At 54.4% G+C, this 26,366-nt stretch overlaps 1 protein-coding gene across 1 annotated transcript in view; it reads right to left on the reverse strand.

Moving 5' to 3' along the window:
- LOC119113117 (putative E3 ubiquitin-protein ligase HECTD2) overlaps positions 1-21,758 on the reverse strand; it is a 28,537-nt gene extending 6,779 nt beyond the window's left edge. Inside the window, 13 exon segments of the mRNA XM_037237456.1 lie at positions 50-187; positions 1,495-1,539; positions 1,541-1,683; positions 2,032-2,180; positions 2,615-2,770; positions 5,495-5,559; positions 6,529-6,618; positions 13,197-13,299; positions 16,674-16,831; positions 17,387-17,503; positions 18,843-18,973; positions 19,425-19,506; positions 21,689-21,758. Coding sequence (XP_037093351.1) covers positions 50-187; positions 1,495-1,539; positions 1,541-1,683; positions 2,032-2,180; positions 2,615-2,770; positions 5,495-5,559; positions 6,529-6,618; positions 13,197-13,299; positions 16,674-16,831; positions 17,387-17,503; positions 18,843-18,973; positions 19,425-19,479 — 1,350 coding nt within the window. The 5' untranslated portion in view covers positions 19,480-19,506; positions 21,689-21,758.
- Positions 21,759-26,366: the final 4,608 nt, after the last annotated feature.

Genomic DNA, 26,366 nt, shown 5'->3' on the forward strand with positions numbered 1-26,366 from the left:
CGTCGCCACATCACATGCTTATGCTCATCCACCACGTTCATCACCGGACCTCCTTGAGCGAGTCGTCCAGCAAGCGCGACCTCCTGACGTGGATGTTGAGGAAGAAGACATCGATCTGCGGCGGCTGATGCCGCGAGACCTTGGCCACCAGGGACCGCCTCGCTGTCAGGATCATCTGCTCCGAGTCCTGCGTGACACACAGCACAGCGGTCAGGGCGAGCTCTCAGAGTACTGTGTGACACACAGCACAGCGGTCAGGGCGAGCTCTCAGAGTTCTGCGTGACACACAACACGGCAGCCAGGGCGGGTTGCACTTGAACTGTTGAACAACGCGCTACACGGATTGAGAACACTTTTCTGGTACATGTGCTCTCAAAGCGCACACGCACGCACACACACACACACACACGCCCGTGCGCCCGCCCGCGCGCACGCATACGCTCACGCCCGCACACAATACATCTCCGTAGTGCCACTACAGAAATTTAAGAAGTGGACGGCGTTTCACTTCCAACCTAACACCAATCATCACCCTTGAAAAGTGATACTTTGGTACTTTGATTCTTAAGCGTGATGCTTTCAAGTTACCAGACAGTTTTCTGATTAGAAATAAACACGTAGAGACTTTGGAAAGCACGGCATTCGGCTGTCCTTTCAGTGCGTGTTCAATGAAGGCTCCAGTGCTCTAATACCGTACGGCGCCAACCGAACAGCGTGCGACCCTGTCTATCTGCGTCATTCTGTCTGGTCATCACGGTCCGTGCTGTTCAATAGATTAATAAATGGTTTATCGCATTTGTTTACAGGTTGCAACCTTGGTGTAACCATGCAGGGTGATCACACAAATTTTGCATGTGATGGACTCGGATTGAAAGTCGCCCGGGTGAATTTTGCATGTGATGGACTCGGATTGAAAGTCGCCCGGGTGAATTTTGCATGTGATGGACTCGGATTGAAAGTCGCCCGGGTGAATTGATTTGAGGCGTGTTCAGCTATAACGATAAGTGAGGGGGGGGGAGGCAGGTAGATGTTGCATATCATGTCCGTCACTCAATCTCGTCGACAATTCCATGTTACCCGTGAGGTATTCTGAACCCGAAGACCCATGTTTGACGAGGCCCTCCGGTGCATGGTTCCCATAACATTTCCTATTCTGAGCTCTGGCCCGTAAATTTCGAGGCATCGATTTTGGCACGAGGAAATCGTTGTTCCATGACCCTGCAGTGAATACGCCCACCAACGCCTTTGACGGCTTGAGTTTGACATTTGCCAAACCTGAAAGGTCACATTTGAACGCCACTAATGCCTGCCCCTCCATGAAAGCCCTCTGTAAAGCCTTCCTGAGACGTCCGTCTGGCAGCACTTTGCATGCCAACTAGTACAAGCCCTAAACAGCTCTGCACTGAAGCCGTAATGTCTTCTCAGCGCCCCCTCCCGCACCCAGTGTCCCCCCGCCCTCGGTTAGCAGACCGTCGACAGCTTGGCGACGTGCACCTTGGTGAGGATGGTGCGCTTGGCGACGATGCTGAGAATGAAGGGGATACTGGCAGTAGGAGAAGCGGTCGGGCCGGTCGGGCGTCTGCCAGTTGGTGTACTCCTGCATCAAGTCGACGTGGTCGAGCGCGTGGTTGTAGAACTCGGTGTAGGGAATCAGAGCCGGGTTGGCTGCGTTGTTGGCCGCGTCTGCGCGACGGGGCGGCGTGGTCAGTAACCCGACTGCAGGCAGCCCGGCTGGATTCGAGACGACGCTCATCATCAGCACAGTAATTGCACAAAGTGGAGTAATCCCTTGAAGTACCACGCTCTTCCACTGAATATCGGCGGCATGCAGCGGCGCGGTAAAATGCCGCAACTATACTCACTATCGCACGCCTCCTAGACCAGACAGACACCAAACAATGATTTCTGGTTTCGGAGCGGAATGGCCGGCTCTCATTTCATTGGCAGTGTGCGCCGTTGAGCCCCCCCGCGACAGGTCGCCGGCCGCGCCTCCGACACCAGCCCCGCCGCGCCGCCGGCGCGTGTACTTACTGATGAGGGCGAGCACCTTGATGGCGGTGGGGATCCACCAGCGCGACTTGTTGAGCGGCGGCAGGGAGGCGTCGGCCGGCGGGAACTGGCGGATCGTGATGAACTGGATCATGTGGGCCACGATCATGCGCAGGCGCGCCGCCTCCAGACTGCGACGACGCGAACGCAGCAGGTTATTGTCGGTGATACCATGTGACACTGTCGGTGTGGCACCATGTGTTATTTCCAGTTTTACACCATGCGACACTATCAGTGCGATGCCATGTGACATTACCAGGGTGACACCATATGACGCTCTCAGGGTGACACCATGTACCGCTGTCAGCGTGATACCGTGTGACACTGTCAGGGTGACACTATGTGTCAGTGCGACACCATGTGCCGCTGTCAGTATGACACCATGTGACATTGTCAGTGTAACACCACGTGCCACTGTCATGGGGACATCCCGCGACACTGTCAGTGTGGAGGGCTGCATGGCCCTGTCACGGCACAATGACGGAGAGGCCAGTGACGAGATCGGAACGGTGCTGCCGACCCCAGACCTGAGACGGCTCCGCGGTCCCGAGTGCGCGGTACTCACCACCTGAACCAGTGCATCAGCAGCTGGTGGTCGCCGTTGGAGAGCGTGGTCAGCTGTCGCAGCAGGTGGGCGAACACCGTGTACGAGCTCTGGGACGCGAACAGCGGCAACTGCACCAGGATGAACAGCGCTCGCACCTCGTCCTTGTGGAACAGTCTGTCCACGAACGCGATGACGGTGAGCAGGCGGGTCAGGCCAGGCCAGGAAAGGCACGGCACGGCAGGGGGCTTCCGACACGGGCTGATCAGACGCAACAAGATGCTTAACTGTGACAAGAGAATGTCGCAAGAATATTCGCCGGATGACATCGAAAAAATATGCTGTTGGTGACATGTACCGACAGATGAATACACTTTTTTTGCGCGGCAGCTGATATACCCAAAGCTGACGACCCTAGCGGAAAAAACATATATCTTCTCATCGCGGAACATACATTTTGCCCGATGAATGAAAAACAGAGTGGTCGCATGAACTATTTGATCTATTGATATCATAATTTGGACCAGTGTTCGCTTGGTTGAGCTTGTCGCGTATTCGGTGTGTCGTTTTTTACCTCGTTCTCGAGATTGCTTGTAAAAGAGTAATGGTGACGAGCGTGACGCTGAAACATCAAGTTGTCCAAAACAAGACCATAAAACACGTTGATTATGTCCATCAAGCGATTATTTGGTCCCTGGCACTCACGTTGTGTGCCATGTACTGATAATAGTACTGCGCAACGTGGTTACAGATTTGCACAATCATTACATATTCATTTCTATTTATTACATTTATCTATTTTCTGACTATTGCAACTTTACAGATTATTACGCAATACGATTATTGCTGTTCCGTGAGGTCAAAAGTCGCCCACGGCACGCCAAGATGTTGATCCGAACGCAGCAACGGTGTACCCCGGACGGTGCGGTATGGTTAAGCGTTAGTTGAAGAGAGCTTCGTTTCGACGGTGATGATGAATCAACATCACTTTGAAGATTGCTGGCGTACAAAAAAACCGCAATTTTTAAAGTATGGCAGTGAGAGTTACGCAATATATATATATATATATATATATATATATATATATGTATATATATATATATATATATATAATTAATTATTTGGTATTGTTATATTAGTTATATATAGTATTGTTAAAGACCTTGGCGTAGGTACATTTATTCAGCTCCTTTTGCACTGTGCGCATTTAATAAAGAAGAAATTCAAAAAGCTTACTAACTGCGCCTACGCTGAGTTCTTTAACAGCACTTGTATAGAGGGCAGTTCGCTGCCTACACATATGGATATATATATATATATATATATATATATATATATATATATATACATGTAGTGGATGGAGCATCCTCAAATAATTTAGTAGAAGCAAAAAAATTAATCATCAGGACAACAGTACCTATCATTTATGTCTTAATCGGTCATCGTTCAGGTATGCGTTGGTATCATCATCGGGATATCACATACACGATGAAGAAACAAGGCTAATAATGCAATACTCTGATGACGATGCCTAAGCGGACCGAAACGTTGATCGATTGAGGCATAAATGGCAGCGAATGCTGTCCTGGCGATTGTTTTTTGCATATACTACAAACATTTGGGAAGGGAGAGAGGCTTGGTTTGATTCGAATACTAAAGTTGTATATTTCAGTCTCCACTTTTGCTACGGCTTCACGACATTACAACGTTACGAGCTCTGGGCTAACGAGAGCATTCCGCTGGTATCCCAGCTCTGGTTTGGTAAGCTTCAAGCTCTTTCGGACATAATGGGCTGTTTCAGAGCTTTTGGATTCAAGAGAGTGGTAAGAGGTGAAGTATACTGCAGTCACATGTGATGCCACCGCTACTGAGCATTCCACCGCACGCGGAACCGACTTCGGGTGCGTGCAGCGGTTCGGGAGGGCCTCGCTCCAGGGCCGACGCGAGGCCGACTGAGGCCGATTCATGAATCACGGCCGTGGCAAGCTCCCGGTGCCGGGCAAGCTCCCGGTGAGGCAGGACGCCCCGAGGTTTCAGGACAGAGCGAGGGTTGAAAGAAACGGGACGGAGGCGAGTTGAAATAAGCAGCGAAGAGTTCAGCAACATGCGGCTGGCCAGCACACATTTGCTTTTTTCGGTTATGCAATCAGCTGCAAATGCGCTGATATTAGTTCATCAAGAGGCCTCATGATTTGCGAGTGACCAAAGCATTTACCTACGCGGAACAATCTTTTAATTGGTTTCTTTGCTTTCAGGTTAGAGCTGTTTCGTCCAGTGATAGTCATATGAGAACTGTATGCTCAAGGGAAGAGGTACGCGGTGAAGTCTGTGCTTGTTTGAAGTTTGTGCGGGCTCTCGGGGGAGGGGGGGGGGGGGGGTTACCACCAGGACATGCTGTAAGCCAGCTGTCACCTGACTGCCGCGGTTCGCCTCGGTGAGACCGGCGGCGCCGTGGGGATTCAGAATGGCCAACTGGGCGAGCACAGAAAGGCTCACTGGTTGGAACGTTGGTAATCGTACTATGATGCTGATTCGCCACTGCCTTCGCTACGAGGCTCACCTGGCCGACATCACGCCAGTGCATACCATCACGTCTCGTTGACATGCCGAGATACCTCGGCCGACTTAACACGTGTGAGGTTTGACCAGGACGATGGTCTGAGCAAGAAGTTCTTTGTGGTAGTGGCGTGTCGTTTCAATCATTCCGTGTGACTGACTTTCGACATACCGTAACCACAACGTGTGTAATGGCGTGGTGCCAGCTAAATTTAGCATATGGATTTCAATGCAGACGATTACGAACGATTACTCGCTGACAGTAAAATTGTTTGACATCGCATCCAGCGACGGCGGGATGCGGGCACGCTACCACGCGCGGAGCTCGTGCAGTGAGCCACCAACCTTTTCTTCTCTTGCAGGAGGGCGTTGATAACGGACTTGAGGACGGACTTCTGCACGATCGAGGGCTGCAAAGCCAGAACGACCATGAGACAACGCAGCCGAAGTGCAGGGCTGAGGCGACCGTCCATGCGACGCCATCAGTAGAAGCGCCACGACCTGGCAGCAGGCTGCTGAGCACTGCATAACGCAGAGCTCCACCGCGCAAAGTAGGCCCCACCGCGTGACCCACTGCGACGCTTTTCGTTCTGATTGCCCTCGTAAGCACAACACCAGCACGATCATGACGGTGTCGTTTCAGTGCCCTGCGTTTGACAGAAAAGTGACTGCTCGTCTGTGCTTACTCCGCTTCCGCTAGACTGATGCCTGCCCTGACTAACGCCGGTGAAGTTTCATTTTGACGACGGCCTGGAATTGATTTAAGGTGGCACCGTTCCGATTCAAGGCCACGCGGCCTAAATCCCAAATCGTTTCTAGGCACCATTTGCGGTGGTGACAGGTAGCCCCGTAAAATACATGTGTTCCACATGTGTCCCATAATGTGGGTGGCATGGGGGCATTACTGGAATATATTTTCAATAGAAATACCATGAATACGTGCTATATTTATTGATATATAACCACCAGAGTTGGGATATCAACTGCGTGTTAAGGTTCTTATTGCATTGTGTCAGAGGTGACTCTTGCCCGATGCACTCATTTCGGGCGCAAGTTTGAATAGAATGAAACCCGCATTGGCGTCACCAAATCCAGTGGAGTGATGTTTGATGCTTACACATGGATCAAGCACAAGTCTCTGTCGCGGCATATGCCTGTATTCTGTAAAGGTCCGGCAAAGGAAACGAATAAAGTGCGTTTTGCATAGATGAAACTGCGTTAGTGTATACCAACGCATGCTTCGTTAGACGTAAACCGGCATAACCCTCATAGGACAGATCATCATTCATGCCGATTGTATGAACGCATTCAGCACCCTTGTATGCACTGTGTGGCGGTCGGCCAATTTTGGAAGCAAGGCTAGGAACGGTCTCACTCACCATAGATTTGAGCGAGTCGTGAACGGCGTACAGAAACTCCATTTTAAGCTCGGGGCTATCCACGTTGGCTCCATCGCGTTCCGTATCCTCCTGAAACCCAACAGTCAGGGCTGGCTCAGTGGTCCGCATGTGGACGAGGCTGGCTCAGTACGCGTCGCGCCGGCGTGTGGGCCGAGTACACCTCGTGTGGACAGATTGGCCAGGCATGTGGACGGCGTTGGCTCAGCACGCGTTGTGTGCACGAGAGTGGCTCAGAGTCATACCGTAGAGTCATTCCTAATCGCAGGGAAGTCCGGCTCAGTGCACATCGTATAGATGAGGCTGATTCAATACACCTCGCGTGGACGAGTCAAGCCCAGCTCCCGTGCTGGGACGAGCCCAGCTCAGCACCGGCATGTGGACGGGCTCGTGCAGCATCCGCGAGTGAACTTGACTGGTCCAGTATTCACACGCAGTCGAGCCTAGTCTGGCCTCCGCGTGTGGACAATGCCGACGGACATCACGCATGTGACCGACGCTGCCAAGTACCCGACACGCGGCCAAGGCCGGGTCGATGTCTCGCCGCCCAAAGCCAGACGGTTCATGGCCGGCCATCAGCTAATTGGCGCGCCGCCGACCATGCCCAGACCGGCGCCTAAGCCCACCGGCATGGCGTGAGTCGCTCGGACCGGGGCCTGGTGTCGACGTCTGGTGCCGTGCGGGCCGAGCGTGCAGATTGCACCCGGCTACGCGGCGCATGGTGCCCGCCCCTCTCCGGCCCCTCGAGCGTACCCGATGAACCGACCTCCTGTCAACAACCCCGCCTGCGGCTGGCCGCCTTCGAAAGGCCGCCGCCGGCTCGATGGCTCCAGCCGGCGGCAGGTGCCGTAGCCTGCATGTGACCCTCAACAAAGCACGGTCAGTCAATACCGTATGGAAACCGGCACCGAGCGCCCCCTCCCCTCCCCCTCCCTCGCGGCGCCCGCTCCGGGAGGTACGGCGCGACGGGAGGTGGTCAGCACCTGGTCGGCCCCGTTAAGGCGGGCACCGTGTCTGGGGCGGCAGAGCCTGGCGCTCCGCTGAAGCGGGCACCTTGTCCGGAATGGCAGAGCCTGGTGCTCCGCCGAGGCGGGCACCGTTTCCGGGGCGGCAGAGCCTGGCGCTCCGCTCAGGCGGGCGCCGTGTCTGGGATGGCAGAGCCTGGTGCTCCGCCGGGGCGGGCACCGTTTCCGGGGCGTCAGAGCCTGGTGCTCCGCTGAGGCGGGCACCGTGTCTGGGACGGCAGAGCCTGGCGCTCCGCTGAGGCGGGCGCCGTGTCTGGGGCGGCAGAGCCTGGCGCTCCGTTGAGGCGGGCACCGTGTCCGGGATGGCAGAGCCTGGTGCTCCGTTGAGGCGGGCACCGTGTCCGGGATGGCAGAGCCTGGTGCTCCGTTGAGGCGGGCACCGTGTCCGGGATGGCAGAGCCTGGTGCTCCGTTGAGGCGGGCACCGTGTCCGGGATGGCAGAGCCTGGTGCTCCGTTGAGGCGGGCACCGTGTCCGGGGCGGCCGAGCCTGGCGCTCCGCTGAGGCAGGCACCGTGCCCGGGACAGCAGAGCCTGGCCACTGGCGAGGAGGCACTCACTCGAGCCGCGAGGATGCGGCAAGCAATTGGGTGATTCGATGGCTCGTACTGAGCCGGTGGGAGCGGCGGATCTTAATGTTCACATTCATACGTATACGTTTATGTTTATGAGATATACACACATCTCAATACGCACAGAATGGATAATCCAAGCTCGATGCACTTATTATTGCACAATGCTTACGTTACAGTTGACAAAAATAACGACGCTCAGACTGTGCCGCGTTGTATTCCACACGCCGGGCCCAGCTCTTGGAGCTGAGAGCACTCCCCAGTACCTACAGTGGATCTAGGGATGGGAGAGAATAGAGCTCCCCAGTGCCTACACTGGATCTAGAGATGAGAGAAGAAAGCGTTCCCAGTAGCCACACTGGATCTAGAGATCGGACAGGATGGCGCTACCCAGCACCTACATTGGATCTAGAGATGAGGGAGGGGGTGGGGGTGGAGGGGGGGGGATGCGCTCTCTGGTGTTTTAACCAGATCAAGATATAGGAGAGAATGCCCTCTCTTGCATCTGCACGGGATCTAAATAATATTGGAGAGGACAGCGTTCCCCTGAGTCATTACGGTATATGAATGTGGCAGGAAATATGCTCCATTCTACAAGTGGGCAGACATTGGCTGGACTTTGATGGCGTAACACGTTGAACTATGCAATGATTTGGGAGCTGACAACGCTCTCCTGCACACGTGGTCAGGGTGTGGGAGGCGAAAAAATTCCGGTGCGCGACGTCCAGAATTCGGATTTGTATACTGACGCCTTGCACATTGGTTCGAGCTCCCGGAAGCGGAACCGATCCATTGTGTAACGGACAAGGCATTTCAACAACAGCAGTTCAGGCTTTGCGAGGTATATATATATATATATATATATATATATATATATATATATATATATATAAACAACTTAGAAAACCCGACCACCTAAAATGCACCAAAGTATTGTATCGATTCAAATGCAATATCGAAGGTTGTAAGCTTCGTTCCACACCACAACATTGATGTAGCCACGACACTCACGTTGCCTGGCAATGCACCTGCGTGACAGGGCACCTCCGGGCCACATGCGACACGAGCATGGCAAGTCGTTGACACGACAACAATTGACGGAAAATACTGGCATTCTTCAGCCGTGCAATGGTAGAGGGCGCCTTCAAATCCGGGAAAGCATATGTCTTAACGAAACTCTCTCCATCCCAAAACAAATTCCTACACAACCCTTGATCCGTTAGGTGGTGGACGGTGAGTATTATATATGTGACTGTGGTAACGCGCTCGTGCCTTTGTAGTGTTCCCATGTTGGGTGCATTTTATCTGTATCAAAGTGATTCTATCTTACTTCGATTGGCCATGCTTCATTTGTCTACTCTGCACTAAAGTTCCCAATAACACATATTGGGAAAATGCACCGCAAAGCTTGTGAAGGTGCATGAGACGGAGCCATTTGAATTGTGCCAGTTTCCCCAAATCTACTACAAGCTGTCATGCTCCTGGACAGGCAACACCGCCGAGCCCAGTTCCCGCTAATAAAGCAGGGATGAGATTTGAATGGGTCTAGAATTGCAAGATAGCGTCGTGTGGAAACACCGGACGACTGATGCGGCAGTGATCTCGGCGTTCCTCACTAGGCGGCGTGACCCAGCGGTATCAGCCGGTCCGTTTCCGGCAGCCAGGAGGATCATTCTAGGAGCTTCACTGGGCTACGCCCATTTTCCCTACAGTTAAGATGTCCAGATATCGAGGAACTCACAGTGTACGGTTTTACGTAACATAAACAAAGAAGCGCTTGGGCCTCTGGCTTTTCTGCACTGTGAGTTGGGAGTTCTTATTCCGACAATAAATCGACCTTGTACGTACGTTGGTTACATCGTTATCAAGGAAGCATTTGATATATCATCAAAACTCGATAGATTTTCGTGTATGCTAGAACAAGAACTTTCGGCTCACAGTTTAACCCATATGGAACACAGCCCATCTGTGATAAACCATGGAGAGTTGAACTTGGATGGAGGGTAACCGGGGTTGAAAGTCATTCATACCTGACAGCCGAAAGCCTATCTCTTCTTTCTTGAGATCTTTTATCTCTATCTTAAGATCTCTTCATCCTTGCGGATAGCACGCCTTTTTAGCCTTTTAGATAGCACCGATCGTTTCGAGAAGTCCCAGAAAAGAAATCAGGTTAATAACAAACTAAATTGTAAGTATCATGCTACAACTCAAAGTCCCGGTTGAAAGGAGCTTACTTCGAGGAATCGATTATACCCCAAGATGATTTCGTCGCTGTAAAGTTCAAGAACGCGCAACTCCATTTCCATACCATAAATATCAAACTCTACGCCATTCCACTGCTGTAGCCAACTGCCCACGCACATCCCATGACCTGGCGATAAAGTCGGCAGTAAACTGGAGCGAGGTCACTGCTGCCATCGACGGTAGCCAGAAAGCTGAGCAGGTGACCCTCACAGTGCGTCGCGAGTATTAAATGCCGGCATGGCTGTACAGGGCGTAAGGTATCCGATTGACTAAGGTAGTTTTTTATAAATTTGGTCCGAATCCTTTGAATGGATGGATTTCTGGGATCAGCGCTCACGCTAAGCAGTGCTTGTTGTGTGAGCCCTGACCCCCACCATCCGATCGCGCAGTTCCAGGCAACGGCAGAATTTAGTGGCGAAAGCTTAACGTGCCGCAATGCTCGGCACGGTCCGTCCTGCCCTCTGACGTCAACTGACCTTTAGCGCGACCGCTGCCACCGGCCGCAGGCCATACCTGCCAAAGGCAAATAGCGAGCGCCCTAAAGCGATTCGAACCCATCCCGCCACGGATGGGTGGGTCGGAATGCAGGCGCTCTAACCAACTGAGCCACCGGGGCGGACAAAGTCCCGTTCCATTGCAATTCGCCTGTTCCGACGCATCCGTTCAACACCTTCGGTGGCTTTTCCAGCCTCATGACGCCAGACCCATGATTCCCTCAATGGAAGGCGCGTGCGCCCGGCAAACACATTTCACCATTTGTTCGTCTGGTCGGCCGCAGAAAATGCCGCCATTTCGTTGCGACCTTCCTTCAGCGGAAGCCAACGCCGACGTAAAACGCTTGGAATGACGCCTGGTGACGTCGCAGCAGCGATCGATGGTGGTCAGGTGCAGGCCCTGACGTGGCTGGAGGAATGTGACCTAGGGCGCCACTGCGCCGCGGCAGGACGTTGCTGACGCCTGGTCGGCACCAGGCGCCGACGGGCGGAGCCGCCCAGAATGCCTTGTGATGGGTTGGACGTCGCGGAAATTAGGCCTGACCGCCCATAAATCGGCACAATCGATGGGCCGTGGTCATCGGGGGCGGGCTCCCGCGCAGGCAGTCGTCTCTTCGATGTTCAGTGGACGGTTCAGCTCCGTTCCCTGGTCGTTTGCCACGAGGTGGCAACATGCTCGCAACCCAGCGGGAGCTCACCAAGAGCTGAGGGCACAAATTTGTTTGAGTCCATTTCATCTGCAATGCTATGGTGCTAAAGTCAACTTCTTATCCAAATTTCGACCAGTGAGTGGTAGGTTTTGCCAACAATGAGAGGGGGCCGCTGCCCTGCATCCCCCTCCCCCGCGACCGTTTGGCGGTTGGGCAGTCCTTGGTCGACACGCAGTGCGGTGGGGGTGCCTCCACTCAGGGGCGCAGCCAGAGCCTTGCCAAGGGGGGCGCAGGGTTGAAAAATACCCCCAAATCGCATGTCAGTCCCTCAGTTATGTCAGGGACCCCGGAAATTGCAAACTGCGGACCCCGGCCTCGTTTCTGGTTGGGTAGTGGGTCTCAGGGGCTCAGATGGACGTGGAGTCGACTGCTCGGTGTTCGTAGTTCCTGCCGACTTAGATACCTGCATTGTCTCAGGGATTCCTCGCACGGTGCAAGAGGACCTCTGACTGATATTCCAGGTCGCTACCCTACGGGCCGCGATTCTTTATGTGACCTACAGCTAGTCCTTCGGGTCGTTATGCCCTCCAACCGGGCTTTTGATCGTCGCTTTCGTTGGCCACCCAGGCCCCTTTTCGGGTCTCATCAAACACTTTCTTTGGATCTGCACGGGGTCCCTGCCAGCATAGAACTCTCTGTTAGACACTGTGGCCCATAACAGATACAAGGCCCCAGGCCAGTGTAAATCATTGGGTCCGGCTTTGAAACTGATTGGGAAGTGGGCCCTCAGGCCCATACCGACAGGGAGCCGACTGTGCCGTACTGGCAATGCCTGACAAACAGACAGGCCCATATCGACTCAGGTGGTTCCCGATCGACGCAAAGGGACCTCTGATCGTTACTTGAAGGTCCGTCTTTGCAGGTCGGGCCCCTGAATAAGAATCCGACCAGCCGTTCATGTCCTTAAACCCCCAGTCGGGCCCCTGATCGTCGGACCCGCGGGCCCTCCAGACTCTTCAGGCCTCCTCGAACATTGCCTCTGGCCGACTCGGGGCCCCTTGACAGCACAGGGATCCTACTAGGTGCTGTAGGGCCCCGAATGTTATAGATCGCTGGCTCCGGCTTTGCCCCTGCTTGGGAAATGGGCCCTCGGGTACATGCCAACACGGAGCCGACTGCGCGTTACTGGTAGAGTCTGACCGAAATATAGGCCCTTATCGACTCAGTGGGCCCCTGATCAGCGCGCGGGGCCCACTGGCTGTCATGGGAGTGCCCAGCCCTGATGGCCGGGGCCCCTGAATGAGACCTGCGGCTGGCTTTTTGGGCCTTTCGAGTCCTCAAATCGGGCCCTTAATCGCAGGTTTCGAGGGGCCCTCGGACCCCCGGAACCAAAGGGGGGGGGGGGGAGACACGTGCACTCTGTGCCTCCCTGTCTGCGCTGCTGTCTGCACTTTCCTTGCCTGTCGTTCTGAATGGCGACCACGGTATGCATTATGGCTTACAAACATGCTGTCGCTTACCAGTTGAAAACCGCAGCAACTTTCTCTCCGCAAAATTGCATCCTGGAATAACGCGAAATGAAGCGAGCGACAGTGGAGCCGCCGTGGATTTTTCCATCATAAGATAACATAAGGGAAAAAGTGGCAACCTGGTAAGAATCCCCTCACCTTGAAGGCGGCACAGATGTCAACAAAGCTTTCGAATATTGTCCGAAGGTACGTCGACACTTCTGCGTAGTTCTCCGACTCCCGAGCTCGTTGAACATCCGTCCTGTAAGAGCACGCATCACAGAATGAACATCCGTCCTGTAAGAGCGCGCATCACAGAATGTGATGCGAAATTGAAGTGCGTCTTACGATGACGTGAGCCCAGTCACGAAGGGAAGCAACGTCCGGTGGTATTCAATAGTTAGCACAATAAAGTCATTTCAACAGGAAGGCAAATCTTGGGTACGACCACAGTGTTTGTATTGAATCAACCTCCAAATCTGGTGCCACTGCACCCAGTTAGGCACAGAATCATGCTGATTTAAATGCTTTTTACCTCTTAGGAATCGTCATGACCCCACCAAACTCAGTTAAGATCCTCCTTCGTGCCAGCATGTCTTTCTGAGGGGTGGGGGGGGGGGGGGGGGGAGGGCACGATTGCACCATACAGGCCCCTGAGGCGAGCGGCGGGTGCTGTCCCGGAGCGGCAGATGGCGCGGCCCGGCACCGGCCGCCCAACCGCGCCGCAATTGTCGCCATCGATTGCGCGCCCGTCGACGGAAGTATGCCGGCTGGCCGGCACGCGGTGTTGATTTCCGATAGGTTGCGGCGCCGCACAGTGCGTGCCGCTCGAGCGATTTACCAATGAGCGACCACGTCCTGCCCGCATCACATTGGCACAGGAAAATCGAACCTGGTGTGTGTGGACAGAGCGATGTCGATATATCCCGCATTTATGAACCCTGTGCGCGTCCCGAGTCCAGGGGCCGTCGGAGCAAAAGCAAGAGCAAAGGAACAAGAGATCAAGAACCAGTGCACTACAACAGGTCAGTGACCAGGATGGCTGATATTGCATGGTCTTCACTTTGGTATTTTTATACTACGCTCAAGCATAGAGTGCTTGTAAGGCTTCCAATGCAGGGAAATCATTTTTCCTAGTATTCGTAACTCATAAATTACAGTCGTCCGATTAGTTTGATGTGTTTTTATCAGTTTTAGATCTTTCACTGCTTACAGTTAACCGCTTCGATCATTCTTAACGGTATCTCAACATTGTCGTCGCAGGCAAAGCTACACAACGGGCAATAGCTTGCTTCAATTTGCCCCAAGCGACCAACGTCCCTCTCAGCGGCGTAACTGAGTGAGCGCTCCTGAATAGTAGATAGGTACACAAATTTATAATGCGAACCACGCGATTCCAATGCGTGAAAACCACTGGCTGGCCGTGCCACGTCATTTAGATTACTTCATCAATGACCACGCGCTAAAAAATGGACATTCTAGCGGAGCTGCCGTCTTGAGCCACTGCCACCGCCACGTCGCATATTCACCAGGCGCATGGGCTAGTTTGCGCCGGATCCAGGCCACCAAGGGCCGTGTGTGCTCTGTGTGTGCTCAGTGGTTCGCTTCCGACGGCGCCGACGGTGCGCCGTTTTGTGTACGGTGAGACAAACGAGCCTGGTGGCAGACCCCCGCGGACCACGGCCGGCGCCGGCACGGTGTGCGGACAACACCTGATCGACCCGAGGGGGTTTGGAGGCGTGGTGCCACTGCCACGCGCCACGGTATGCCACTGTCACGGGCAGAGCGCCACTGGTCCCCGCATGCCGGTGGGTCACCAGTGGACGGCGAGCGACGCCGTTGCGTCACCCGCGGACGGGAGAGCGACGCCGTTGCGTCACCCGCGGACGGAGAACAATGCCGTTGCGTCACCCGCGGACGGAGAGCGACACCGTTGCGTCACCCACGGACGGAGAGCGACACCGTTGCGTCACCCGCGGACGGAGAGCGGCACCGGTGCGTCACCGGTGGACAGAGGGCGACGCCGTTGCGTCACCCGCGGACGGAGAGCGACACCGTTGCGTCACCCGCGGACGGAGAGCGGCACTGGTGCGTCACCGGTGGACAGAGGGCGGCGCCGGTGCGTCACCGGTGGACGGAGAGCGGCGCCGGTGCGTCACCGGTGGACAGAGAGCGGCGCCGGTGCGTCACTGGTGGACGGAGGGCGGCGGGGCGATCGCTAGCTCATGGAGGGCTCCCCTCAAAGCGGCGGTAAAGGTGGAAACGTCAGCAAGAAACAACGAGTTCAAACGGTGGGAGCCTCGGAAGAGCTGTGAATGAAATCGTGCGGTTGATTGATCGTTGGAATCTGGGGTGCATTCGTGAGCAAGCTGCTCGTATCTTTACCTACGAAGCCCTAGCTATGTTCTAGCGCAGCTTTTGCTCGACTGAGAATCTACAGAGGCGTTACCCTGGCCGCAAAATAGAAGCAGGCGTTTTCTAATATATGGACCAACAAGTCCCCAAAAAGTGAGTTAAATATGGACCAACAAGTTTCCAGAAAGTGAGTCAAATATGGACCAACAATTCTCCAGAAAGTGAGTCAAATAGAAACAGGCGCCTTCTAACACATGGACCAACAAGTCTCCAGAAAGTGAGTCAAATAGCGAGTTCAGGCAGCGGATCCAACAGTAATCAAAAGCCGGAGCAATCACGGGACTAACCTGGAAATCATGGCCTCTCTTTGTAGGGGCAGAAACTGTCGGCGTGGGGTTTCCACGCGCTTCAGTCCCAGTGCCAATGCCGGCGTAACGGACCACAATATACGTAAGACGGTCGGCTCAATTTTACCGCAGCCCAGGAATTGTTTTCACTTGCGGCTTGATCTTGCTTAATCTTTTCTAAAACACTCGTTACAGTCCTTTGGAAAACTTAGTTGCTTTACAATAATGCCCCAAGTAGGGGAACATGTCCTTTTCCCATTCGTTGGAAGTTAACTCTGTGCTGGGCTTGACATCTGCCCTGTAGCATCCTAGTTAGCATCGTTCACAGCAGCGCCCACCACGTGGCATGGACTACCATCACATCCTGAATACCCAGACCGTGAGAGCGTGACGGCTGCAGCTCCACAGAGCGCTGCACACCTTATACGTACGTTGGGTAGGCGGCGCGACCAACCACCTAGCGACAGACAGGCCGTGCACCCCCTCGTTGGCGGCGCCCGTGACAACAGCCCGGCTCCAGGTGTAGCTTCTCCCATGCACCAGAAAGTACCCGAAAGGCAAGCAGCTTCCCACGCACCAGAAAGGCTGGAAGCTGTTAACGCTGATGAAGATGGGGAGGCGGACACCGACAAATACCCCCAATGGACGCATCAGGGCGTGTCCCTTGAGTACACATCGAGGTGCACGTTGGGCAGGGTTGAAGCATTGGGTGGCACGACGCTGGGCCGACTGCACTGCACGTGCGTTTCGTTCGGGTACGAGAAATGTAGACGATTCGCCATTGAATATGCTGTGAGCCTGAAGCATCAGCCTACCCGGTGCTAACCCCGCTCGGAGTTGTTGATCCGTTCCTACCATGCTGCTACTGTGCCAGTTTTCTGTCTACCCTGCCCCGCCCTCTGTCCCTCCGGCCGCGTGGACGGGGCCCACTCACATGAACTCCTCGCGGCGCTTCTGGTGGACGGGGTAGAGTGGACGGCGCAGCCCCTCGCTGCCCGTGGACGAGGCCAGCAGCGACTCGATGCTCCGGGAAGAACGGATCGAGTTGGCTGTGCTGGTCCGGCTCCGAGACGTCCGAGGCGGCGGCGTAGGCTGCGGGAACGACGTTTCAGGTCAGATGAGGCTAGCTCAGGCTAGCTCCAATAGGCTCAGATCAGGCCACACAAGCTCACGTCAGTTAAGGTCACAGCACAAGTCAGTCGGCAGCAGTGCAGATCAGCTCACAACAGGTCGGATGAAGTCAGGCCAGCGCAGGGCAGCAGACTTCAAGTCAGGTCATATCAGGGATACAGGAAGCCTTTGCAGAATTCAGTATCACTGGCGTTTACTCAAGAGAAGACCCAGAACGCGCAAACCAATGTCTACTATTGGAGAGAAGCTCACTGCACTGTCCTCATGACTTCAGCTAAGACATCACAAATTCAAATCGTCATGCTCGCTGGCAGCGTGCAGAAATGCAGTCCAAGTTGCAATTCTTCGAGCGGAGCAAAACTGCATCACAAGCTCTCTAGGAGGAACACTCAAAAGCCAAACCCTACGCCGCAGGCACCCACCTGGAAAATTTTAGCCCCCCCCCCCCTCGACACGCCGGTCAGCCCATCCCCAATGTGGCTCCGTGTGCGGTGCGTGGGGGAGCCGCCGACTTACAATGGGCGGCAGGGCTGCGGTACAGATAACGCTGGCCATGGCCAGCGGAGAGAGGTTGACGCCCAGGTGGGAGAGCAGGGCAGCACTGATGGCTGTCGGGCCGCGGCCCATCTGCGTCTGCCGGCAACGCCGTCCGACAGCGGTCACGGCGGTTCAGCGAGGTGCAGTCAGTAGGCAGTGTGGATTCAGCAGGAATCAGCTAGCGGTCACAGAGGGTTCAGCGAGGATCGGTCGGCATTCAGGGAGGATCCAGCAGGGACCAGCCAGCGGTCAGAGCGGATTCAGCGAGGAGCAGTCAGTAGTCAGTGTGGATCGAGCGGGAATCAGCCAGCGGTCAGAGAGGGTTCAGCGAGGATCTGTCGGCATTCAGGGAGGATCCAACAGGAACCAGCCATTGGTCAGAGAGGGTTCAGCGAGGATCTGTCGGCAGTCAGGGAGGATCGAGCGGGAATCAGCCAGCGGTCAGAGAGGGTTCAGCGAGGATCTGTCGGCATTCAGGGAGGATCCAGCAGGAACCAGCCAGTGGTCAGAGGGGATCCAGTAGGAGTCAGCCATCGATCAGAGAGAATCCAGCAGGAATTAGTCAGCGGTCCGAGGAGCCAGCGGGGCTCAGGCAGCGGTCAGGGAATGACCAGCGTGGCTGAGACGGTGGTCGGGGAGTGGCCAGCGTGGCTGAGCCGGTGGTCGGGGAGTGTCCAGCGGGGCTCAGCCGGTGGTCAGGGAATGATTAGCCGGGTTCAACCAGTGGTCGGGGCGGCGGAGCCGGTGATCGGGGAGTGTCCAGCGGGGCTCAGCCAGTGGTCAGGGAGTGTCCAGCGGGGCTCAGCCAGTGGTCAGGGAGTGTCCAGCGGGGCTCAGTTACCTTCGGGGTCACCGGGGACGGATAAACGTCAAGCATTTTACAAAAGGCTCCCATGGGTCATGTGGATACCATATGATAGTTCAAGTTGATGCCTGCTGAAGAAATGATATGGGACTAGGTAGATCCATGCCTAAGGTTAACTCGCAAACTCAGATGGGAGTATTATCCAGGCAGGGGTTCACAGCAGGATGGGATACATGGTTCAATCCAAGCAGGGTTCAGCAGGTTATAACTGTGAAACCCGGTCCATATAGTGGACTGAGCTTTTTGGACACCATTTAACCCCAGTCAATGGTGCTCTCACTATTAACAAAATATAACGAAGCCGCCTCGTTACCGAGAAGTCTTAGACAACTGCCCTCCATCCATTTATGTACCCAACTTCAAATGGACCCGTAGACCCGAACCCCCAACACAAAAGCAGCCTGCAGACTAGCAGCAAACCACAAATTACAACCACCAACTACCGTTTGCGTAACGGCCGCCGAACAAAACACTCGGCAGCCATCAAGCAACGCGTCACGCTCACGCCAAACTATAAAACCGGTGCGAACCGCGGGCCGCAGGGCCGAGCGGCGACCTGCGCCCTCTTACGATGAGGGGCAGAGAGATGCCACCATTGCCGGGCTGGCGCAGCGCGACGTTTCTGTTGGCCTCGAGATTGTAGAAGTTGCCGCAGTACTGACAGATCTGGCGGACGCGTGGTCCCGACACCGGCACGGTCACTGAAACGGCGCAGCGCGGTGGTGGGTGGGGTGGCAGCTGTGGTGACACAGAACGGGGCATGATGTTTGGAAAGCTAGCCATACTACATGGTGCTACTCAACAGGCATAACGCCATTGTATGGCGAATTGACAAGGTCCTCTGTCACAGCGAACGGTTATTTATTAGGGTCATGCCCAGGACCGTCAGTTCGCATTGATTCCAAGCGAAAGTCGTTGAACGCTCGACGCGGATTGGACTAACTAGCATTGGTGATCAAGCCCTCACGAATCGTGGGGAAATATGTAGCGGGCTATGGCTTACAAGCGTTCCGAATTTATCACCACAGCTTACGTAAACCTGCCGGGAGTTAAACCCCCACCCTTCCACTCCACCCCCGGGAACTCCACCCTCGGTGACCGGGGATCGCTTAGAGATGGTGGTAACCTCTGGCGTTGTGACGAAAGTCTCACCTTTACAGGACGGGCAGGTGAGGCTGTCTGGCAGGGGCCGGGACAGAGGTTCCATCACAATCGTCTCGATCCTTTCCACTACCTGGAACAGCCCCGATGGACGGTATCTGGACGATGCGTTGGGCGCCCATGAACGAGACAACGGCAGTCGTCAGTCTGGTCAGAAGCGAAATGGCCAATTCTGCGATCAATAACTTAAAATATCTAATCAAATGGATACATATAACGGGTCTAAGCCCCGCGTAAGATCAGCTGAATGACATACTCCCGCTTCAGAGCACCGCCAGGGATTTCTAACGTGAATGGTTACGCCGGCGCGTGTTAACTGTTGTCTAAATGTATAACGGCCCAGGCGAATCACGAAACAGCGTAGATGACGAGTGCATTAGGCGGATGATTACGGTCATACACCACATGCAGCAGGCATCATTACACGATACTGGCTACATTACTTGTCCGTCCCGTTGTTCAGTCGGTCGGAATGCCTGTTTCCGTTTCACCCACCCGTGGCGGGGTGGTTTTGAGTTGCTTTAGGCGCTCGTTGTTTGTCCCGACAGGAACCGCCTGCGGCCGGTGGCAGCGGCCGCGGGTGGGTGGCCAGGTGACGTCAAAGGGCGGCACGGACCGTGCCTAGCATTACGGCACATTAAACTTCCGCCACCAAATTTTGCCGTTGAACTGGAATTGCGCGACCGGATGCAGGGCTCAGGGTTCACATAATAAGCACTGCTAAGCGTGGGCTCTGATCCCAGAAATCCATTCGTTCAAAAAGATTCATATAAAAACGAAGTATAAGACAGTAGTAAAAGCCTTATTCTTTGGCGGAAAAAACAGGATAATGGTAACATAGATGATTGATATTTCAGCAACATGCTTTTATCGGAACAATAGCACACCGCATGCAGACTTCTGCTATTGTTTCGATAAAGGCATGTTGCCGAAGTATCAACCCGTCTATATCTTTGTGCTCCTAGTTTTTCTCCGAAGAATAGGGCCATTACTACCGTCTTATCTCTGTGAATAATGTTCCTCGCCAATGCACTGAACAGCTGTAGTGAAAAAGAATTACGGTCATGTTGTCGAATGTTTTATGCTGATCGATTGATGAGCTATTATGGCCCATCAGTCAATCATTATATGATATTATGGCCCACATATTCACATGTGTATTATATATATATATATATATATATATATATATATATATATAATATATATATACATATACATATATGTATGTATATACATTCATGTCTTATGAGATTATGCTAATGACATTAAAACATTAGGATCAGGATTGTGCCCGGCAGCCCGGATTTGGTGAACAGGTCCTCCAGAGACCATCGAGCTAAGGATACATTTATGGCAGTCAATGAGGCGACGCGTAGCAGTGCAGCCACCCAAAGCTGGCAGTGCTACGGACTATCGCTTCTCTTCGCCGGCGTGCGAGCAGATAGGTGCGGGACGGTCCGGGTCTGTGGTGGTGCAAGTGAGCAGATAACCAAAGGGGAAGTCTGAACGGAAAACAACTGAAATGTGGTATTCATTCTTATCCACGTCAGACACGTTGTTCCGTACCACATCGTACACCTATCCCAGACCATGGATATTATATCCAAATAGCGGTCAAAAGCAGGCGCAATTCAAAGCCTGGGCTACCTCTGCGTTAAAACAAGCGCGGCAAAATTTACTGTGCCCAAGCGTAATCTCAAAAACACTCTTCCGAAGACATCTGTAAGAAGACAATGGTAAAAGTGAATCCAAAAGTCCAATGGTCACGGATGACCGGAACATCCTATCCCCACGGTGGAATATGTCGTAACTGCAGCATTCTGCAACGGTGCATTACCCAGCAGACATCATGCGGTGTAACAAGCGGAAACAACACATCCGTCATCGCACGGGCTGCCATGGCAACCAGCGTCTGCAGGGACAGCACTCACCTGTATGCCGCTCGGACACTTCGAAGCATACCCAATCTAGTGGTGAAGAAGAAGGAAAACAAACGTTCAACTGGTTGATAATGGAGGCGTGCTCGGTGTTCAGCCATGAGATGATGGGACAACAATAGGATAATATGCGCATTTGCACTTTGAGTGCAAAGGCCTTCCTTGTTCGTCAAGCTACGGACGCGGCCAGTCCCTGACTCCCCGCGGTTCAGAGGCGGTGGGCCGCTTCTTCAGAACACGCCAGCCGCGCCGGCCGTGCGCGGAGGACCTGCGCGCTGCCGTGCTGGGCGCCCGCAGCGCGGCGGCGGTACTCACATAGACGGCGGTGGGCGGCAGCGGCGGCGGCTCGCCAATCTGGCCGACCCGGTGGCGGAGCCGCTCCCAGATGCGGCTCATGCGGCGCGTGGCGGCGGCCGGCCGGCCCGTCCCCCGCCGACTGCCGGCCATCGGCGCGCGGCCCGCCGCCGCATCGACCGCCGCCGTCTCTGTGGTAACGGCCAGCACACACGAGTTGCCCCGCAGCCAGGTCCAGCACGGCCGCCGCCGCCCGCCAGCCCGTCTGCATTATGAATCGGCCGCGCCGGCCGCCCCCGCCGAACGCCCTCTGATCGGCGCTGATCGCGCTGCCCGATCAGCTCAGGCTCCGGCCGCGCGTCAAGGCTGGCGGCCGCCGGCGGCCGCCGGCAGGTCAGGGGGACCGGGCGGCAGACGGCTGGAGGCGCTCCGGCCGCTGGCAGGCCAGAGGGACCGGGAACCACATGACTAGACGTGGTCCGGCCGCCGCCAGAAAAACCAGGCGGAACGACTTTATACTGCATTGAATGTCTGCACAAATGATAGCAAGCCGATCCACCACCGCGCTCGCTCCGTCGCCATCCGTGTCCAGCACCAAAACGGCAGGTGCACGTCACGCACCGAGCAGGTCCGTCCGCCCGAGCCCTGTCGGCGCACGGCCGGCCTACACTGGCGACGAGGGCGGGCCTCACATGAGGGTGCCGAGGTGCCGGCCTCTCACTGAGAGAGGTGCGGTCGCGACTAAGCGAGTGCCGCCTCGCACTGAGCGAGGTGTCGGGCCTCACACTGAGCGAGGTGCCAGGACCTCACACGAACGAGTGCGGGCCTCAGCTGACCGAGGTGCCGGGCCGCACTGAGCGAGCTGCAGCACTGATCGAGGGTGCATCACTGACCGAGATGCGGACCTCAGCACTGAGCGAGGTGCCGGGCCTTGGCACTGACCGAGGTGCCGGGCCTCGAGCACTGAGCGAGGTGCCGGGCCTCGGCACTGAGCGAGGTGCCGGACCTCGGCACTGAGCGAGGTGCCGGACCTCAGCACTGAGCGAGGTGCCGGGCCTCAGCACTGACCCAGGTGCCGGGCCTCAGCACTGAGCGAGGTGCCAGGCCTCAGCACTGAGCGAGGTGCCGGGCCTCAGCACTGAGCGAGGTGCCAGGCCTCAGCACTGAGCGAGGTGCCGGGCCTCAGCACTGAGCGAGGTGCCGGGCCTCGGCACTAGCCCCGCCGAAGCCGACCAGGCGCTGGCCGACAGAGACGGCCACTACATTGACTTGTTTGTGCGGCGGAGTCGTGACCGGTGTGCCTGTGGGTATGTCTGAGTGCCTTTGCTTTGAATGGCTGTCTTTGTCCTCATGACCTTCATGCCATCCATTTATCTGCTCGCGACGGGTGGTAATAGCCCGAAGATTATTCGGGCTGCCCAAATACGTGTCAATAGTCAATCGATGCCGTCAGCGCCAGATTCCGAGTCGGCTACGCGCCACCACTCGAGCACACGTGTTCCGGCCCGGCTCGCGCCCAGCTTCCGAACACCCCGGTACGTACCCCCCTTGAGCTGCCCGACCACCTCGTGCTCACGCATGGCACGTCATCTCAGCCCAGGCAATACAATCAGCCCCAAAGCGCAGTATACAATCTGATGAAATCCCCGGACTGGAATGTAAGCTCGATTCACTAGTTATTGATGCGCAACACTTTCCTATTCATAAAGACTGACCCGCACCCGGCCGGCGGTCTGAGACGACCGGGCCCGGCCGGGCGGCAAAGTTGATTTCCTGCCCTGGGATCTCCAAGCCCCAGACGCCGCATGGGGAAAAATAAAGATACCGTTTTATAGGTCTCGCAACACCATGAAGAATATACATCAAATCTTCGACATGATGTCAAATGCGAGGTCACCAGAGGTCAGAAAGGGTCAAAAACGGTTGTTCCGATAGATGCAGTGAAAACTTGTGTTAACACGTCAAGGCGGATATCGAGGGCGCGGAAATCAGCATTCAGATTATGGGGAGCCCATCCCAAAGCAATAGCCATCTGCCTAGTTGCGGCTGTCAGTATGTCATCAGCGGCAAAGCAATAGGGACATTAGTATCAGTATTGGTATCCGTATATTGGAAACCATCCACATGGTGGCTGTTACGGTTTCAGGTCACACAGGTGCCGTATGAAAAGACACGCACAAAAGGTATGCAAAAATGATGCGAACAGTAGTCAAAGAGCTAAAACAGACACATCAACGCACTATGGGCCGGATCAGATCAGTTGCCGGTGGTTCAAATCACAATGATCGCATGGCGGTCTTAAACGCGCTCAGTGTTGTCACATGGCGGACGCATGATGGCAGGCGGTTTCAGTCTGCTGCGGCTCGATACGAGAACGTCCTATGTGTGCTGGTCAATCGGTGTCTACGCAAGTGTAGACTACCTCTATCCGAGGCGCACGTTTCACGGCTCGAAACAGTGGCGCGTGCGGCGAAAAGCGCGCGGACCTCCTGACGAGCGCTTACCATCTTCAGCATTTTAAATACTTTTGTCACGTTGCGGTGCGCCGTCATGACCTCGATGCTTCGCTACCCGAGGGAATTTAAGACCGGAGTGAAGTGATTGTGTTTTTTGGAGCCGGTAATTAATATCGCAGCAAAGTTTGTTGATTTTTTTTATCTTGTGAAGTTTGCTCCTGTTCTTCCCACTTAACATGCACAGGCAGTACGTGATATGAGGGAACATGTACACCTGGATGATGATTTTGTGTGTCTGAAGTAAAGCAATGATGGACTTTGTACAGAGAAACAGGGGTGCCCATGCATTTTTTTTCACGACGCTCGGGACATGGGTACTCCATGACAAACCGAAGTCAACTATGACGCCGATAACTGTGGTGCCACTTAAGGCATGTGCAGTCGAACTGCTTACTAAAGTGGAAGTCAGCAGATTTTTTAAAATTTTGTTTTGACCCAACGAGCATAAAAGCAGTTTATGTTTTGTTCAATTGGAGAGAGTTGACACTGAACCAGATCTGAGGTACACGCATGGTAAGTTCCAGTCTGGTTTTGAGGTCGGCGAGACCCGGTCCGTCAGGGGGCGTCCAGGCCACGTGCATGGTGTCGTCGGCGCAGGAGATACGGCGGCCATGAGTCGAGTATCTTTATAGATCGATTGGACCGATGATCGAGACCTGGATACACCGCATGACATGGGGAGAGTGATCCGCCTTCCACACACCGCCTGCGCTCGACCACCCAAATAGCTCCCAAACCATCCCACATCGGCAACGCCAAACCAAGACAGCTTGGTGAGGAGGACCTCGTGGTCGACGAGTGGACTCGGGCAGACGGTAGAACCGACGGCGTACTTATTTGTCGTGCCTCATATGGCGGTTGAGTACCTCCATGTCCCCATCGTCCAGCGCCCAAATCTGCGATGTCGTAGTACTTATTGTGGAGGTTTGTGGCTAGGAAGAGACTTTTAAGCCTCTCGGGGACCATTTCCTCCCGGAGGACCCTCGCCCGCTGCGAAGTGTCCAACCCTCCAACTTCTTGGATTGGGGAAGAGGAGCCTGTTGTTCTTAACGAACATTTCCCTCGAATCCGTGATCAGCTTGATCGGTTCTCGTGCATCTTCTGGGACGAGGATGGCACCTTGCTTTCACACTTTCCCCTGGCCATCACGACATCAAGCTGCTTGAAAAGACTCGGCCACTTTCGACAATGCACTGTCATGACGCAGATATGTCATGTCATCGTCAGTCATGACGTCCGTTCGACGATTTATCTTGGCGTCTGAAACAGCTTACACACGACAATGAGCATGGCCGGACCCGTCGTGCGCGCATTTAAGTATTTTACATTGCCTTCCGTAACTCTTGAAATGTCCGGCCTGCCAGCGCCGAGCGCATACGCCGTTTTGGCATGGATTAGAACATATAAACAACATCATGAAAGAAAGCAATCGAACATCAAAGAAAGCGATGAGAACTGATAGCTGAAGAACATTGCTAACAAATATACGAATGTCTATCCTTATTTTTGGCGTGCGCCTGTAATGAGATTTGCCGGCATTACACTTTCATAACGCAGTCATGTCGTCCGATCGGCGATTTACATTGCGGTGTAATAGTGCTCCCGCGACGGTACTGATCGAGTATGATCGAACGCGTCGTGCACGCATACAAGCATTTTATGCTGCCTTCCGTAACTCTAGAAATTGCCGGCTCGCCTGCATTGAACGCATCCGCCCTTGAGGTATCGACTGGGAAACATCAATGACATCACCGAAAAAGGCTGTTGCGCTGGCATCTCAAAGCTGTAAAAAGTGCTAACAAATGTACCCAGTGGTTGTCTTGGCCATAAATATACAGACTGGATAGGACAGGGGAAAGGAGTGGTCCGCCTGCTGGTACATAAAGCCGGCCGCCACACCGATAATGTGTATATATATATATATATATATATATATATATATATATATATATATATATATATATATATATATATATGTACATATAAGTACAAGAAATATAGACTCGCGCTGATAACGCCATCGCAAGGCACGGGGCGAGGAGGTCGCTATGTAATACCGTGGAATCAAAAATTAAAACTTAAGTCCATTTTGAAGACCTTTGTGAGATAAATCCATATGCCAACGATATTGAAGCATCTATGTCTTGCATTTCACTACTCAATGAGTTACCCCGCCACCGACC

The sequence above is a fragment of the Pollicipes pollicipes genome, unplaced genomic scaffold (genome assembly GCF_011947565.3).
Source record: "Pollicipes pollicipes isolate AB1234 unplaced genomic scaffold, Ppol_2.1 Scaffold_7261;HRSCAF=8764_pilon_pilon_pilon, whole genome shotgun sequence".
NCBI classification, from domain to species: domain Eukaryota; kingdom Metazoa; phylum Arthropoda; class Thecostraca; order Pollicipedomorpha; family Pollicipedidae; genus Pollicipes; species Pollicipes pollicipes.